The following is a 15,999-nucleotide window of genomic DNA, read 5'->3' as shown; positions in this document are numbered from 1 at the left end:
ACCAGTCCATCTCGTCGTGTGAATTCAGATTTACTGGCACAAACGAAGGCCAGCTTACTCTATCTGAAATATTGCGCAAAAGGCTCTATACCAGTAGGTCAGTGTGATGCATTATTGCAATATCGATTATGTGAACACTTTAGGTGCATTCACGTTGTCGATTTGTATGCACCTCAAGAAGGTTTGAGGTTTTTGGTGATCGAAATTTTGGGAATTCTCATCTCAGGAACGAAGCATTCATCACCGGAGGGCCTGACGGAAGGGTCGGAGTCTTCTGACCTGGCTCTGGAGAACCTGCGACTCAAGGACCAGCGTCTCTGCAAGGTGTGTCTCGATGCCGAGGTAGGCGTCGTGTTCCTGCCGTGCGGCCACCTGGTGGCGTGCCCAGCCTGCGCCTCCGCCCTGTCGGACTGCCCCGTCTGTCGCGCTTCCATCCGCGGCACTGTGCGGACGTTCTTCTCTTGAAATCGATAACAAAAGAAGAAAGGGGCATGACATGCGTCGCTACAACGGTGTCTTCAGCAAATTTAGGAGAGGCAACGACCGTTTTTAACTAATTTAGAAACGCTTGAAAGTTCACATAATTTCCTTCCTTTCTACTTGTCTACAGTAACTTGTTTTGAGTAGAGGGTGTAATCTGCACGGCTTAATCCTGTAAGACCAATTCATGACTGTGGCAGTTAGGCAACGTATGGTGGTGAACTGCACAGCAAGCACACAGCGTGCCTACAGAGTTTAGAGTGGCGGCAGAAAAATTCAGGATGGCGCTTGCCTGCTTGCCTGCAAAAAAAAAAGTTGGCCATTATCTTTTTGCACAAATTCAACTTGCAAAGCCTAAAATTTTGTCTGGGCCATTAGGCACTTTGATTGACCAATGCATTGCAACTGCACTAGCACCAGAAACAATTACTTCGGAGAATTTCTCCACTTTCTAACTTCGGTACCGTTGCCCTTAGTCTGAGCTGCAGGTCTTGAAACACCTGCTACCACATGCTCAGTGGGAGAACTCGCTGCTCACCGAGTGGTCGAGGTAGCGAGCTGCAGGAAACAATGCCAACAGACATCCAAGGGGAAAAAAAAGGACTGCGCCTCAGCTGCGACATTCCCCACCCTTGTTGCAGTTGCCTCAAGTGTAGTTCATCAGCAAGATGTCTGTGGTCATGGCAGGGTCTTGTGCGGCGGGCCTTTCGTAAATTTTGCAAACGAATGCCAAAAAGCGGCACAGGGCTTGCCAAGTCAAGCTGTGCTCTATGTTATATTAATTCACTTCAGAAAATTAGCTGAAGTAGCTTCCTTGCAGTGGCTCATGGCTTGCACTAATTGACTTGGAGCAGCATTTTTCTGTCCTATGGACGGGAGTAAAGTAAATGATGGAATGGTTATATAGGTACTACCTGCTCCAGATCAATCCATGGGATTCCTCATTACCATCGGAGGATCGGCAGCATGTGCATTTTTAAAACGACGGTTATTAAAGCAATGGTTCTCTCTGCTGTGTGCACACATTTGTGCGTGCAGTGCGCACTTGCAAGCATGCAAGATATGTATGTATGCTTTGTACTTGCGTGCATTTCCAGAACCCCTGTTTCCATCTCCTGAGAAGTGAGGCTATGGACAAGAAGCCAATTTAGCAATCTTGCAAGGAATTCGGTTAAGCTGCAGTCAGAGTTGATGGTGTTCATGTTGCTTCACCTGTACACTGTCTGCCCAGGTAGCAATTTGCACACGTCTCAAGACATGACACGATCAGTATGGGGATTAAGGTGCTTGATAGAAACACCCAGCATATGCAGCAGTCAACAACTCAAAGCTATGCTTAATCCTCCGTGTATAAAAAAGGGAGGGCTTGTGTTCAACAAAACTTTGTTTTAAACACGATCTGGGCCTCATTGGTGAACAGACATGTCTGTCAAGTTTGGATAATCATACCCGATATGCCACATGGAGATGTCACAGTGCCCACCTTATGCTTTTAAAGAAAAAAGAACTGAAAAGAGACCTAGTTACTTTTAGATTGGCACGATATTAAATTTCAAGAATCTACTTTTTTTTTTCCCATGGAACTGTTCAATGCGCACTGGTGACCAAAATTTCAGGTCTGTATGGTGTCTCGGTTGATTTTTCAAACGTGGCTTGGATGCGTGATGTTGCAAGTATGGCCATGAACTGTGTTGGCACTGTTCAAGCTGTTGCCTACATCTTCACTTTTGTTTACAGGGCGATTTATTGGCCTTCCAAATGTATTCCAGCGTCGAAAAGAGATATTCAACTGCACTGCAGCAAACACTTTTTTTTTCTTCTCGGTTCTATTATAATCTTTAGGTTGTCAGGTCTGGGATATGTATTGACGAGTTATGACATAGTTTGGTTAAGGCTTAAAACATGGCAAAGAGTTGCAGAGTGAGTTTGGAAGCGGAACACTGTCACAGCCAGAATTCAGGCTGTGGAAAGAAATAGAAATGAGTGTAAGTTTGTTAAACTTGATTTTATTTTACCAAGCACTGTTCATATGTCTATTTTGTTAAGCAGAGACTTGCATGTTCTTGAACGAGATGTCTTTATTTACAAAGCCTTTGCAAAATTGGCAAAGATGAATGGAAGCTTTTTTGTTTGTTTTGCATTGTACTCTCGATCTATTTATTTCTTCGGATTATCACAATTGTTGGCCGTTTCTTAGATTTTCTCTTAATGCATAGAAGCAAATGCAAACTGTTTTAACGAGGTGTTACACAGGAGGCTAAGACTGGCATCCGTTCCTCGTGGCTGTAGGCAGAAAAAAAGAAAAGAGAGCGAGATGTTCCTTTTCTTTTTCACATCTGTTTTCTTTTAACTATGATATGTGACCTCAGTATAAAAAATGGTGCACAAACTCTTATTCAATCTACACACTTTCGAAGACACACAAAGGCAGCTAGCACATTTTCTAGTGTGTTGTGTGGGTAGTGAGAGGCTAATTGATAAGTACTCTGTCATGCACTAGGTTTATTCATGTTAGTGAATTACTGGGTTTGTACGCACAGGTGTCGTTGCATTAGTAAACTGTCTTTTTGTTTAAGCATTCATTCTCTGCACCTTGTGAACTATTGCGAAATGAACAAGCCTCTTCGTTGGCTTTTCTTGTTTGTTTGTGCTTGCAATGCGGCATGCCTGCAGGCAAGCACTGCTGGTTTAGTCGTATCTCATTGTATCCACACTGCAGACATCTTCACTCTATTACAGTTACAGCACTGATGTATCTAAATAAATACATTTCTGTTCGTATCTCTTCGGATGCTTTTGTGACATTGTGTTTTTGCACCAATTGTGCAGCATGCATATAAACACTACTGAGTGCTTTGTGTAACTTGAACCAGAGATTTCAAAGAAATTAGAAATCTGCAGGCTTCGATGTTCCTTTTCGATTTAAACTGACTTACTGTGACAAAAGTTTTCACAGTGGCCACTGCCACATACTCAAGCAAGCCTCTCTGCAATGCACACATTGTGAATTCATCAATGCCTGCAGTCTTGCCTACTGTGGCCTGCGAAATACATAGACAAGCGTCACTGCTCTCGGAGTCTGTACAAGTTGCGACGCACATCCATGTTTCGTAACTTAGGTGGCGCAGGAGTTCAGTGGCAGTAGCAGAGTTTTTTCTGTTGTACGGTGAGAATTAAAATGAGGATGGAGAGGTGGCCTCGTGGGGGCCTTGTAATAGAAAGGACAGACGAACTGATGGACATAACAAACTCAGTTTCGAGAAGAGGGAGGAGAAGGGGAGTGTGTGTGTTAGCCAAGGAAGCCTTTCAACGCGATAGCGTTAAGGAACCCATGTCACAGAAAATCTGGCGTCCCGCGTCTGGTGTCATTGGCCATGCTGGGGAAAGAAGAGAAGTGACCGGAAAGCTCACCTTCGAGCATGACCTTTTCCGGTAGAGATAACAGTTGCATAAGCTGCAGTTGCCGGGAGGTGGCAACTGTAGCATATGAAGCAGGGAGTGATGTAACTACACTTTCATATCTAAAGGAAGAACCCGCCAAGCAACTGATTTCATTTGTGTTGTGATAATGCTACAGGAAGGCCACGTATAGTTAGGACTCCCGAAGAGCAGTGCGAATGCAATGAGCAATAACTGGAACAGCAGTCTATATGTACAACGATGTCATGCTCAGGCTAGGCAGGACTCAGCGGTTCCTGGCCAAAGCAAGTCATGCACAATTGGGACTCCTGAAGAGCAGCGCGAATACGATGAACAATAACAAAAGGAACAGCAACATCAATATACACATCAACAGCATGCTCAGGCTCGGCAGGACCCAGTTCAAGCCTACGTCACATTGGTCTATCGGATCAGGTGATGCCACAGCTTCGCTGTGCTAATGCTGTGATAATGCTACAGGAAGGCCACGTATACTTAGGACTCCCGAAGAGCAGTGCGAATGCAATGAGCGATAACTGGAACAGCAGTCTATATGTACAACGATGTCGTGCTCAGGCTAGGCAGGACTCAGCGGTTCCTGGCCAAAGCAAGTCATGCACAATTGGGACTCCTGAAGAGCAGCGCGAATACGATGAACAATAACAAAAGGAACAGCAACATCAATATACACATCAACAGCATGCTCAGGCTCGGCAGGACCCAGTTCAAGGCTACGTCACATTGGTCTATCTGATCAGGTGATGCCACAGCTTCGCTGTGCTAATGCTGTGATAATGCTACAGGAAGGCCACGTATACTTAGGACTCCCGAAGAGCAGTGCGAATGCAATGAGCGATAACTGAAACAGCAGTCTATATGTACAACGATGTCGTGCTCAGGCTAGGCAGGACTCAGCGGTTCCTGGCCAAAGCAAGTCATGCACAATTGGGACTCCTGAAGAGCAGCGCGAATACGATGAACAATAACAAAAGGAACAGCAACATCAATATACACATCAACAGCATGCTCAGGCTCGGCAGGACCCAGTTCAAGGCTACGTCACATTGGTCTATCTGATCAGGTGATGCCACAGCTTCGCTGTGCTAATGCTGTGATAATGCTACAGGAAGGCCACGTATACTTAGGACTCCCGAAGAGCAGTGCGAATGCAATGAGCGATAACTGGAACAGCAGTCTATATGTACAACGATGTCGTGCTCAGGCTAGGCAGGACTCAGCGGTTCCTGGCCAAAGCAAGTCATGCACAATTGGGACTCCTGAAGAGCAGCGCGAATACGATGAACAATAACAAAAGGAACAGCAACATCAATATACACATCAACAGCATGCTCAGGCTCGGCAGGACCCAGTTCAAGGCTACGTCACATTGGTCTATCTGATCAGGTGATGCCACAGCTTCGCTGTGCTAATGCTGTGATAATGCTACAGGAAGGCCACGTATACTTAGGACTCCCGAAGAGCAGTGCGAATGCAAAGAGCGATAACTGGAACAGCAGTCTATATGTACAACGATGTCGTGCTCAGGCTAGGCAGGACTCAGCGGTTCCTGGCCAAAGCAAGTCATGCACAATTGGGACTCCTGAAGAGCAGCGCGAATACGATGAACAATAACAAAAGGAACAGTAACATCAATATACACATCAACAGCATGCTCAGGCTCGGCAGGACCCAGTTCAAGGCTACGTCACATTGGTCTATCGGAGCAGGTGATGCCACAGCTTCGCTGGCTAACCACCTTCACAGCATGCATTGGAGCCCCCCCCCCCTTTTCTTTTAATGTGTCACTGAAGCGAGACAAAAAATGTCTAAAGTGTGCTGCAAGGTTGCCAAAAACGTTGCTAAAACTTTCAAGTTAACTTTAAGTAGCATAGGGTATGGGAGCACAGTACGACCTAGTGTTAACAGTGCAAAACGTAGACGGGACAAGAGACTAGAAGACTCCAACAAGCCTAAGCTGCTATTCTAGCGAGTATGTCCTAACTTGGCAGGTAAATTATTTGCCTAAACATCTCGCGTTTGTCTATGGGGTCTATGCAGGTGAGGAATGAACAATGAATTGGCCAGCAGTGTGTAGCAGGTTTTTTATTTTACTTAACAGTGGACCGTGATGACAGCTGAAATTCAACATTTACCTTCAGTTTGTGAGGTTGCGAATTCAGTGCAATTCAAAGGAACATGGGTAATCTGATCTTCCTAGCACGCAAGGGCATATATATGGTCCCACATTATCCCTGCAAGTTTTCTAGTTCTTGGTGCCCCCGCTGAATTCCACGTCACACACTCGTTCGAAGGTTAACATTGCAGTGGTGAGTACATGACAGTTATGCAGATAGAATACTATGCTACCGTCCCTTGATCTATCTGAAAGCTCTTCGCAGATGTGATTTGTCCAAATGCCATAGGAAAAGGAAGCAGTGTGTTCAGACTTGTGTGAACTGGCCCATCCACTCCAATATTTATGCCTTTTGACAGTCGATGCATCTTATTCACTTGCTACTTTCTGAACCTTGCCTTAAAATTTATTGCAATAGGTAGGTAAATTTATTTATGGCATCTGTTGCAAATGTGCTCTAATAAAATGTATATAGTGAAAGCACAGAACACTCGGTGTTTGCTCATTCCAATAGGTTTCGTAAAGAATTTAAAAAGTATTAAAAAGCATGCATTTTGTGAGCCCAGTGTGAATCCTTTGAAGGCCACCATACTGTGATGCAGTGTGAGCGCCACTGACGCAAAGGCAATCATTGCTTCATTATAGTCGCAGAGCCCATGCATCGTACAGCCAATTTCTACCGCTGAAATGTAGCTTTTGAGTAATGAAGTGTGCTTTAGAAGGCCATTTTCGAAGCAATTTTCCCAAGTTCGAAGTCGCTGAAATTTTAGCAATTTTTCTTTCGCATCACTAAAGAATAGTTGCCAGTCGCTAAAAAAAATTTTGTCACTGAACAGCCGAGAAAGTCAAATCTGTGACAAAATAATAGACTGGCAACACTGGTAATTTATCACATTTGGCTAAGACTTGCTACATGTTTCAAAAACTTGGTTCAAGTTACATGAAACCCCCAGTATACGCTTTCCATGTGCCTTTTCCATGTGCTTGACTTGTGTTGTGACCATGTGGAAGTGTGGACACAAGTGTAACAGCATTAGCTGGTCCACAACAGGTTCATGACTCGTAATAGGTTTGAACTCCATCAAACAAACTGAAGCCACAGTGATTCGTTGGTTTTGGCCGATTTCTTTCCCTCTAAAGTAGCTAATGGGAGTGATGAGCTCTGTACTTATTTAAGCATTGTTTTAAAGAGGTCCTCCTACACACTTCTTAAATGAAAGTGTAAAATGTCTTGTGTACGACAGGGCACGGCTTTGTAAACTTGCACCCACAGTATTATAAGTTCCATACACTACAGAGTTGCAAAGAGTCAATGGTTGCACTTCGCCAACTTGAGGCATATTCCAACTGGTCGTTTCAAAGTTATTGTGCATGGATGTGAAGCTTTTGAAAGACAATTTTAATGCGTTACTACAAGAATAAGTTTGTTCAGTAGTGATCAGCCATCTTCGTTATTGCAAATTAAGCCCACTTATTTCACTGTAAACTTCAGTTATTTCACTCTGTCTGCAGTGTTGCCAGAAGGCAGTGAAATGACAAGTAGGATAAAAATGATATGCCATTTAATGAGACTTGCTCTCCATGTGTCATTCTTGGCAGACCAGTAGCTGTGAAATCCCTTTTACCAGTGAAGGTGAGATTGGCACTTAATGGTATGTTTTCACACTGTACTTTAACTTTCTCATATGGTGAGCTCGTATCACTTTCTGTGCTGTTGCACCAACTGCAAGTGGCTGTTTGTTTGCTGCGTTTTTGTGAAGTCTGGCATGGAAAACAGCAAACACTTTAAAAAGTATATTATGCAGATCCAATGCACATCTTGGAATCGATGCAAAATGGTTAAGTGCTATAAATATGCCCATATCATTCCTGCATTTTTTTTTTTTTTTTGCTTAAGGGAACTGATGCATGATCATGTGCTCTGGTGCACCCATGCTGTGCACTGTTACACACATGGCAATAATATCTAAGAGCTAGTTTTGCGTTACCTTGATAGAAGTATACATGCGATTGGGACCTATGGTTAGAGCATTGGGATGCTGCGCGTGTTGTGGGACTGAGGTTCGATCCTGTCATCAGCCATGTAATGCTTTTTCTTTCCTTTTTTATTTTTTATATTTTTGAGTGCGAGCTTTTTGGCGGGACAGCAGCAGCAGCCACGGTCAGGAAAGTCCAGGAGGGTTCGCGGAGAAAGCTTCATTTTAAGAGAGGCTGCGAAGGACACAGGCATACCCTGAACAGAATTCTAAGCTTGCATGTTCTTCGCATCATTTAGCGCCTGGGGAAGTTGTCGTGCCATGTTCAAGTGGCTTGGAACAAGTCTCGCAAATGGGGCTTGTCAGGGTAGAGGCTCTGAACACAGCTGGTGTGACAGATTGCAGCCGTCATGGTCATCTTGTGATATGTGGTTTTCATGCATAGGTGGCAACACTGTGGAGGCTGAAGTTTGTTTCACACTCCTTCGTTTGCGATCAAAAAGTAGTGCATGCATCATGACAGGAAGCAATAGGAGTGTGTTGCATAGTTTGGCACAAGATAGGCTTCATAAGTTATAGTTGTGGTATATAGAGAAATTATGGTGTTGACATTGCATGTCACCACAAGACAAGTGGCGTGATATTTGTACTACTACGCTCTTTGCACAGCTTCCAAAGCACTCCGCCTCCATTTGCAACCAAGGTATAGTGCATCGCATACTAGAAGCAAAAATGTATACAGATAACATGTAATCTGTGCGCAATAGCATCGCATGTTTTTTCACATACATGGCAATATATTATCCTTTAATATATGAAGAAGTTATTCAGAATGCATACTGTGGAGTGCACATAATGATCGATTTCTGTTTCCGTGGCATCACTTGCCAAGCATTAAGTACAGTGTAGAAAATGTTCATTCGGGACAATGAATGGCCATAGTTTTTAATGCTGTATATTGTAGTTTTGCTATGGACTTTGTGTAAATACTAAATTGCAGTTGCGGCATTCGCAATGTTTAAAGCTAGTTATAGGAATGGGCGATGTACAGAAATATGTACATGTGCAGGTAGTGAAGCACCTTATCTTGTCCATAAATGCTTTTGTATATACATGGCATTGTAAAGTGGCCCTGATAATGTCTGTTCACAGTTGTGTTTTTTTATGAGTAAGCTGAAAGTGTTTGAAGGCTATATTGATGTCATGGTGTCAAGCTGCATGGCAGAGTAGGCTGTCATATATCCTTGCGAATCAACGTCTCTCTTTTGTCAACTAGATTTTCTGGCTCAAAAGGCTTCCTTGGTCGACTAACTAGTTGGTTCACTTGGTTTCTTTACTTAATGAATAAAAAGGTCCTGGAACAATTTTCTGATAGACTTTGTAAACAGTTGCATTTGGATGTTAAGTATGTATGCTTGTGGCCAAAGTTCTCGCATCTCTGCTCTTTTGCCAGTTACACTAGTATCATGATCCTTTAGTATAGGGAATGGGAAATGACATCTGGCATTATATGGTGTTGGTCATGAACCGAAGTCCTATCTTTCTTTTTTTTTGCACGTAGTGAGCTATGTATGTTACTATTGCACATTGTCTTTCAAATATGATATTCCAGCTTTTTTTACATAACAATTTGGGGTAGTTGGCTTCGTGCTGAATTTTTTAGGCAATCAAAACAGCTCTTCCGGTCTCATGTCTTTGCAGGAAGCAATCCGTGTGGTGTCAAAAACTTTAGCTCATCTTTTATTGATTAGCAGGTTGCACTGCATACAGGGGATTTTAAGATGAAATCGTACATCTCTGTATTGCTTCCTCTCAGAATGACCACCACTCTTCCTTCCATATCGCTGGCTAAGAGACACACTGCAACACGTCAGTTGGGATGTGATTGCAACAAGCATAGTGGTGGACCAGTATACCTTCCCAGAAGTAAATCATTACGAAAGCATGGGATATTTCATTTTCTTTTGCGATGGGTGTGTTGATGTTTGGAAGCCTCGGGGGGGGGGAGTGCTTTCATTCAAAGTTGAACCCTGACATGCGGAATTGTCATTGGCCTCTGTGAAATGTTGTAGAGTGTACAACAAAAAAACTAGCTCCCTCTCTCTATGAATAAAATGGCTACTCACATTTTTGTGCGATCTGTTTCAGTTGCGAGATGAATGAAATTTGTGAGTGCTGTATGTTAGACATGTGCTGCAAATGACATGAAGAAAACACTAACCAGGCCACAGGTAACACAAGTGTCAACTGACTTTCTGAATTGATAGAATAGACCAGTTTCACCTAGTTAAAGTGCATCTGCAGCTGCCCTGCCAGCACCGTAGAACTTGCTGCAAGATTTACTACTAGGAACTCGTGCTGTGGTGATATAAAGCTTTGCTGTTTCTGGAATACAGAAGCCTTAGCAATTGTTCAGGTACCAAGAGAGTGATGTGTAGTACAGTTGAACCTCGATATAACGAAGTCTAAAATCTGCAGTTTGATTCATTGTATGAAAATTTCATTGTATTGAAATTCGACCTTTTATGTAAGTAAATCCAGTCACCGATTGATTTTTCTTACTAGGAAAGGGGCTGCAGAATTTTCCATATTATCGGGCAATCGAAAAAAGCAAACTTGAATGAGAAAACAGTTAATTTTGATGAATTTTGGAGTCGGTGACAAATGATGCGGTTTTATGCCATGTCAATGATATCTTCACATCAGCGGTACGAATTAAGCAATGCCAACCATGCTTTCGCATGCACTCTTCCCCTGCAGTACGCCTGCGCCCATGCAGGGGGGGGGGGTGCGGTGGTTGCTTTCGTTATTTCATGGTTTATGTGACAGATGGCTGGACTAGCAGCAAATACAATGCCGTGGTAGATGTTCAGGGTGTCTACCAACCTGGAAAACCGGGAATTCTCAGGGATTTTCAATAGTCGGGAAAAACTCGGGGAATTCGAGCGTCTATCAGGGAAAATTAGCTGTAATTTTATTGAAAGGGAAAGAAAGTCGCGGTAAAGCTGGCTCGAGTAGGAGGAGTTGCCAATGTTTAGTCAATGACCGACTTTCCCGACGCCCGATAATTCGGACGGACATAAGTAGCAAAAAATTCCTTTCTCGATTTTACGAACTTCCCGATTTACAGAAATAATTTGATCGGGGTCATCACTTTGTTAAATCAAGTTTCAGCTGTATTATCATCATCATTATCATTATTATTATTATTGTTATTATTATTATTATTATTCAGTTTTATATTTCTGAATGTAAGTCAATTGATAGCTGCGATTTCTGTGATGTGGTTAATTTTCACTTCCATGCCATTTGCAGCACATAAAATGCAATATTTGCAGCCACTGTAGGCATGTTTTTGTTGGATGCTGTCGTGATCTTAAAGGCATGATCTGAGTGGACACTGTCAAACTTCTTGTTGCAGTGAGTTGGTGCATGCGCGTCAGGGTTGTTGCCACCCATTTTAATGCTAGGTATCTCCTTGCCTACTCCTCCCCAAAAAAAACGGTTTTAACCTGATCTCGCCTCGAATATAGTGGCTCACATGCTGACAAAATCTCCTATCTAAATACATGGGAACTGAAACATATTTTTTTTTGGCAACCACTAAACCTATTTTGTTGAGTTTTGTTGCATTTGAAAGAAAAAGTTAAAATCTAGTGACTGTTGGCAGCAGAACATTGATTTAGGCAGTCAATTTTTTAAAAAATTGTTGAACATCGAAAATTTCAAAAAATCTAATTATCACTTTTACAGTTGTGTAACTCGGCAGTGAAATTAGATATTGCAATTTTCTGTAAACTGCACCGAATAATGCATCCAAAGCGGACAAAAATGATCTACCGCGCTATGAAAATACCACTATTTGCAAATAAGACTTTTGCAAAACACTTGTAAACACTGCAACAAAATAACATAAGCTGTAAATTTAATATAAAATTTATCCGCTTTAGATGCTCTAACTGGTGCACCTTACAGAACAGCAATATCTGTTTTGGGGCAGAATTATGCTTTGTAAACTTGGTGCTTCTACTTTAATATGATAGTAACGTATGGCTCATGAAGCAGAAAATCTGATGGCGTGACCAGAGATGGTGCAGAAAGCCATGTGGTCACAGCCAATCAACAGATTGTATGCACTTTGTGGGCTGCTAGGTTCCTTGAAGCGCCCTCGAATGACGCTCGTCTCCGTGCATCCATGGCAGTGCAGGAGTGTATGACAATGTAAATTGCAACATTTTGTGACATATTCTTGAAGGGGAAGGCTGAGGCGACGATTGTATACAGCTTTTGAGAGAGATTTGCATAGAAAGTAATGTTTGCGTTGAATGGGAAGGGATGAGGAGCGAGGAGCCAGTTGATATCAACAAGAGACTGAGGCAGGGGTGCCCTTTATCCCTATTGCTGTTTATGGTGTACATGGTAAGGATGGAAAGGATGCTAGAGAGAAGGCAATATCGGGTTTAATCTCTCATACAAACAGGTGGGCACCATAGTTGAGCAGCAACTTCCAGGTTTGTTTTATGCAGACATTTTGTTGCTAGCTAAAAAGCCAAAGGATACACAATGTCTGCCTGATATCTGTGGAAAAGAGGGTGAGAACCCAGGATTAAAATTTAGCATTAAGAAATCAGGTTTTATGGCATTGAATTAAAACAGTCAACATACAACATTAATACAAGGCCGGGAAATACCTCAGGTAAAAGAATACAAATACTTTGGTGTATGGATAAATGGAGGCGATAGATATCTGGAGACAGGAAAAATCAATGACAACAAAAGGGAAGAGAAATGCGGTCATAATGAAACACTGAGCGCAAGGGGAATATAATAGGTACGAGGTACTCCAGGGTATGTGGAAAAGTGTAATGGTTCCAGCACTTGCATTTGTATATGCAATTGTTTGCTTGAAGTAAAGGTACGAGCTGGACTCAATGGCAACCAAAGGTCAGTGGTATGCCTTGCATAGGGTGCTCATGCGAGCACTACAAAGGAAGCTGTACAGGATGATATGGGCTGGACAAGTTTTGAAGTGAGCAGTCGTTCCCATAATTTTATTACTTGTACATGTTATGGAATTTGCATCAACTCTTTTAGGCCCCTTTACAGCCACGGCACATTAAGATCACAGAACCTGTCAGTCCACTGCGAACTCATTAACATTAACGTGACGCTCTTTGGCCACACCTGGTCCTTGCACCATTAAACATCAAATATTCATTTATTCAAGTTTTGAAGTGAGGAAAGCTCAGGGTAAAATTGATTTTGAACAACTTAGGAAAATGGAAGATAGTAGATGAGTTGCTAGAGTGTTCAGATATTTGTACAGGGAAAATACTGATTCACAGTTGAGGAGAAGAACCAGAAAGCTTACCAGCAAATGTGCGACCGCTATAGGAAGTAACATGGCGAAAAAGAATGTCAACTGCAAGGTCAGAGAGATGGAGACAATCTCGTAGATAGTGGCAATGAAAAAGAAACCTGCTTTGAGTAACTACTTAAGAGGAAAGAACTAAATTAGGAAAGAAGCATTATATGATAGTTCAAAGGGAAGCTCTTTACTTTTCAAAGAGAGATCAGGATGCCTTAGAATGTGTACTTATAAAGCGAGGTGCAACAAAGAAGAAGAAGCATGTGCATGCTGAGGTAAAGCTACGGAAGCAATGGAACATGTTTTATTAGAATGTGAAGATATCTACCCAGCAGTCATTTTAGGCTCCTCAAGCCTCCTTGAAGTACTGGGGTTGAGTGATAGCAGGGGGAAAGTAAACATGTCCGCTATAGAAATCGGTAAGAAGCAATTGCAAGTTTGGTGGCAGAAAAGTAGGCGGATCACAGAAAACGGAGGCGTATAAAAGCAAGCTCCGAATAGTGGCTAAGGAAACTTGATGCTGGGAATTCTTTTCTTCTTCTTTTTTCTTTCTTTCTAAATGTTGGCACGATATTATGCGAATTAATAACAAGAGCCTAGTGGTGCAACCCAGTGCGCCTTTTCAAAAGGAACACTCATAGCATCCATCCATTCATCAGTGGCAGTGCCAGCTTTATGGGTGAAAGAAAAAGAACCAGAAAGCTTGCCTTCGCACGTAGTGTTTGCTGCAAGCGTTTCCCAGTAAAGATTATGGTTGCATAAGCTGCAGTTGCCGGCAAGTAGCAACTGTGTGGCTGGTCTACTTATACTGCCAGGCGTCACGGCACTGCCAGTCGGTGTAGTGGTTTCGGTGAGTTCTGTCGTGCGTCCTGATGGATGAATTATGACTTCGACTTTTCAGTCAATAACTGTGCTCGGCTCAGTCAATAAACAAGGCCGGCACAGTCAATAACTGTGCTCGGCCTTGTTTGTGTACGCAAGTACACAAACAAGGCCAAAACGTCACCGGAGAAACATCACAATGCTTTTGCATTCATCCACCTAGGGATGCTTAAGTGGCCTTGAATTTTCATATTTTTTTTTCAAGCATACCAATTTTCGTCAGTGGTTTTATAAAATTCAAAGCCCTAAATAAAAGAATCCACTTTTAACAGTCACTAGAATTTAACTTCTGCTTTCAAATACTACAAATTTCCTTCAAATTAGTCCTGGGGTTACATCTTAAAAGTGTTCCTGCATTTTATGCCTACTGTTTCAGTAGGCGACATTAGAGTTGGTCCTGAGCTAAAGCTGCTGCTTGACAATTAAGTGTTCTCTAATGGTAAAAGTGATCACTTCAATATTGCTCAAACTGTAATGAATGTCAGCCACAGACTATGAAGAATAAATTGCACCCCACCTCAGTAATCAATGAACAGCGCTGCTGTGTGCCACATAAAGCTTTGTCGCATATGCCACCTTGAAAAAGGCAAGTCCACTTGTCGAAACGTGGGCTTCTGCTTTCAACTTGTTCTCATTTTCTCATCATAAAGCTTTGTGTAGCACGACTGTGTTCCCGATCTTCTGATAGGGTACTTCTGATATATCTTCTGATAGGATGATATCTTTTGATGGGGCTGCCCGCATCTGTCATCTCCGGCCCCTACCAATGAGAAGCCATGCAAGTTAACATGAAGAAATAGACATTTATTTCTGTATGTTTCTTCGGGTTAGTTTGCCCTTCAGCATGAAAGCTTTGCTACACTTGACTGCATCATGCAGGGCTACATGGTATTATTTCGATGCATATTTTAAAATTGTTTGGTCTAGTGTGCTATGCTGCTAATTGCAAGATTTTTTTTTTCAATAAGTAAGAGTGAGAGACACACTCGGGCCATTAAAGGACCCTTCACCAGGTTTGGAGATCGCAAATTGATAAGCACAGTGCATAGATCGTACAGTCATGTCGGATGATGTCTGCACCACCATCTAGATAAAACTAGAGAAATGGTGATCAGAGGAGCTATTCCAATCGTCGGCGAGACATCATGAGGCAGTCACCTCCACTTCACACACAGTGCCTGCAGCATGCAGATAGGGGGTTTCCACATGGCCCACCTTGGTGGCATCTTTCTCAAAGTAATGGAAACCAGTCGCTATACCAGGGGTGAGCCAAGAAGTTTGGGTTAGGAATAGAGTGAAAAAAATTATTAAGGCAGGGATTGTGATGCAGACATTACGGGGCTCTAATATGGAAGCTATAAGGCATGGAAGGAATGTCGCTTACAGGTGCAGGCCAAAGCAGTGGCCAAGTGGGTAATCAGATAACTAGATCCGTCTCGCAACACTTCTGATTATTTCTTCTGCCTGCATTATAATGATAAACCTTTTTCAATAATTCTAGAGCAGCACGCTCCCTCAACGGCACTTTTCAACTTTCAGTGTGTAACCAAAACTTGCAATGGGCCCTGGTGAGAGGGCCATCACTGTGAATGTTACTCTGGATTGCATTGCAAAACTGGCAGTAAAATCTCTACCTCGTGTGTGTGTGTGTGTTTTGTGTGTGCGTGTGGGCATATGCGTGCACATCAGTGCAACTCATTGGCATATTATCGTTATCTACCACCAGGTGGTGCCATTAC

At 42.7% G+C, this 15,999-nt stretch overlaps 1 protein-coding gene across 5 annotated transcripts in view; it reads left to right on the top strand.

Moving 5' to 3' along the window:
- Window positions 1-10,137, top strand: part of LOC142584976 (putative inhibitor of apoptosis) — a 63,588-nt gene extending 53,451 nt beyond the window's left edge. For all 5 annotated transcript variants that reach the window (XM_075695375.1, XM_075695373.1, XM_075695376.1 and 2 more), the window contains one exon: window positions 227-10,137. In XM_075695375.1, the coding sequence (XP_075551490.1) occupies window positions 227-465 (239 nt within the window). In that variant the 3' untranslated portion in view covers window positions 466-10,137. The remainder of the gene's footprint in view (window positions 1-226) is intronic.
- Window positions 10,138-15,999: the final 5,862 nt, after the last annotated feature.

Source organism: Dermacentor variabilis, chromosome 6 (assembly GCF_050947875.1).
Source record: "Dermacentor variabilis isolate Ectoservices chromosome 6, ASM5094787v1, whole genome shotgun sequence".
Taxonomy (NCBI): domain Eukaryota; kingdom Metazoa; phylum Arthropoda; class Arachnida; order Ixodida; family Ixodidae; genus Dermacentor; species Dermacentor variabilis.
Note: the sequence above shows the minus strand (reverse complement) of the source record. Positions and strands in the feature narration are given on the sequence as shown.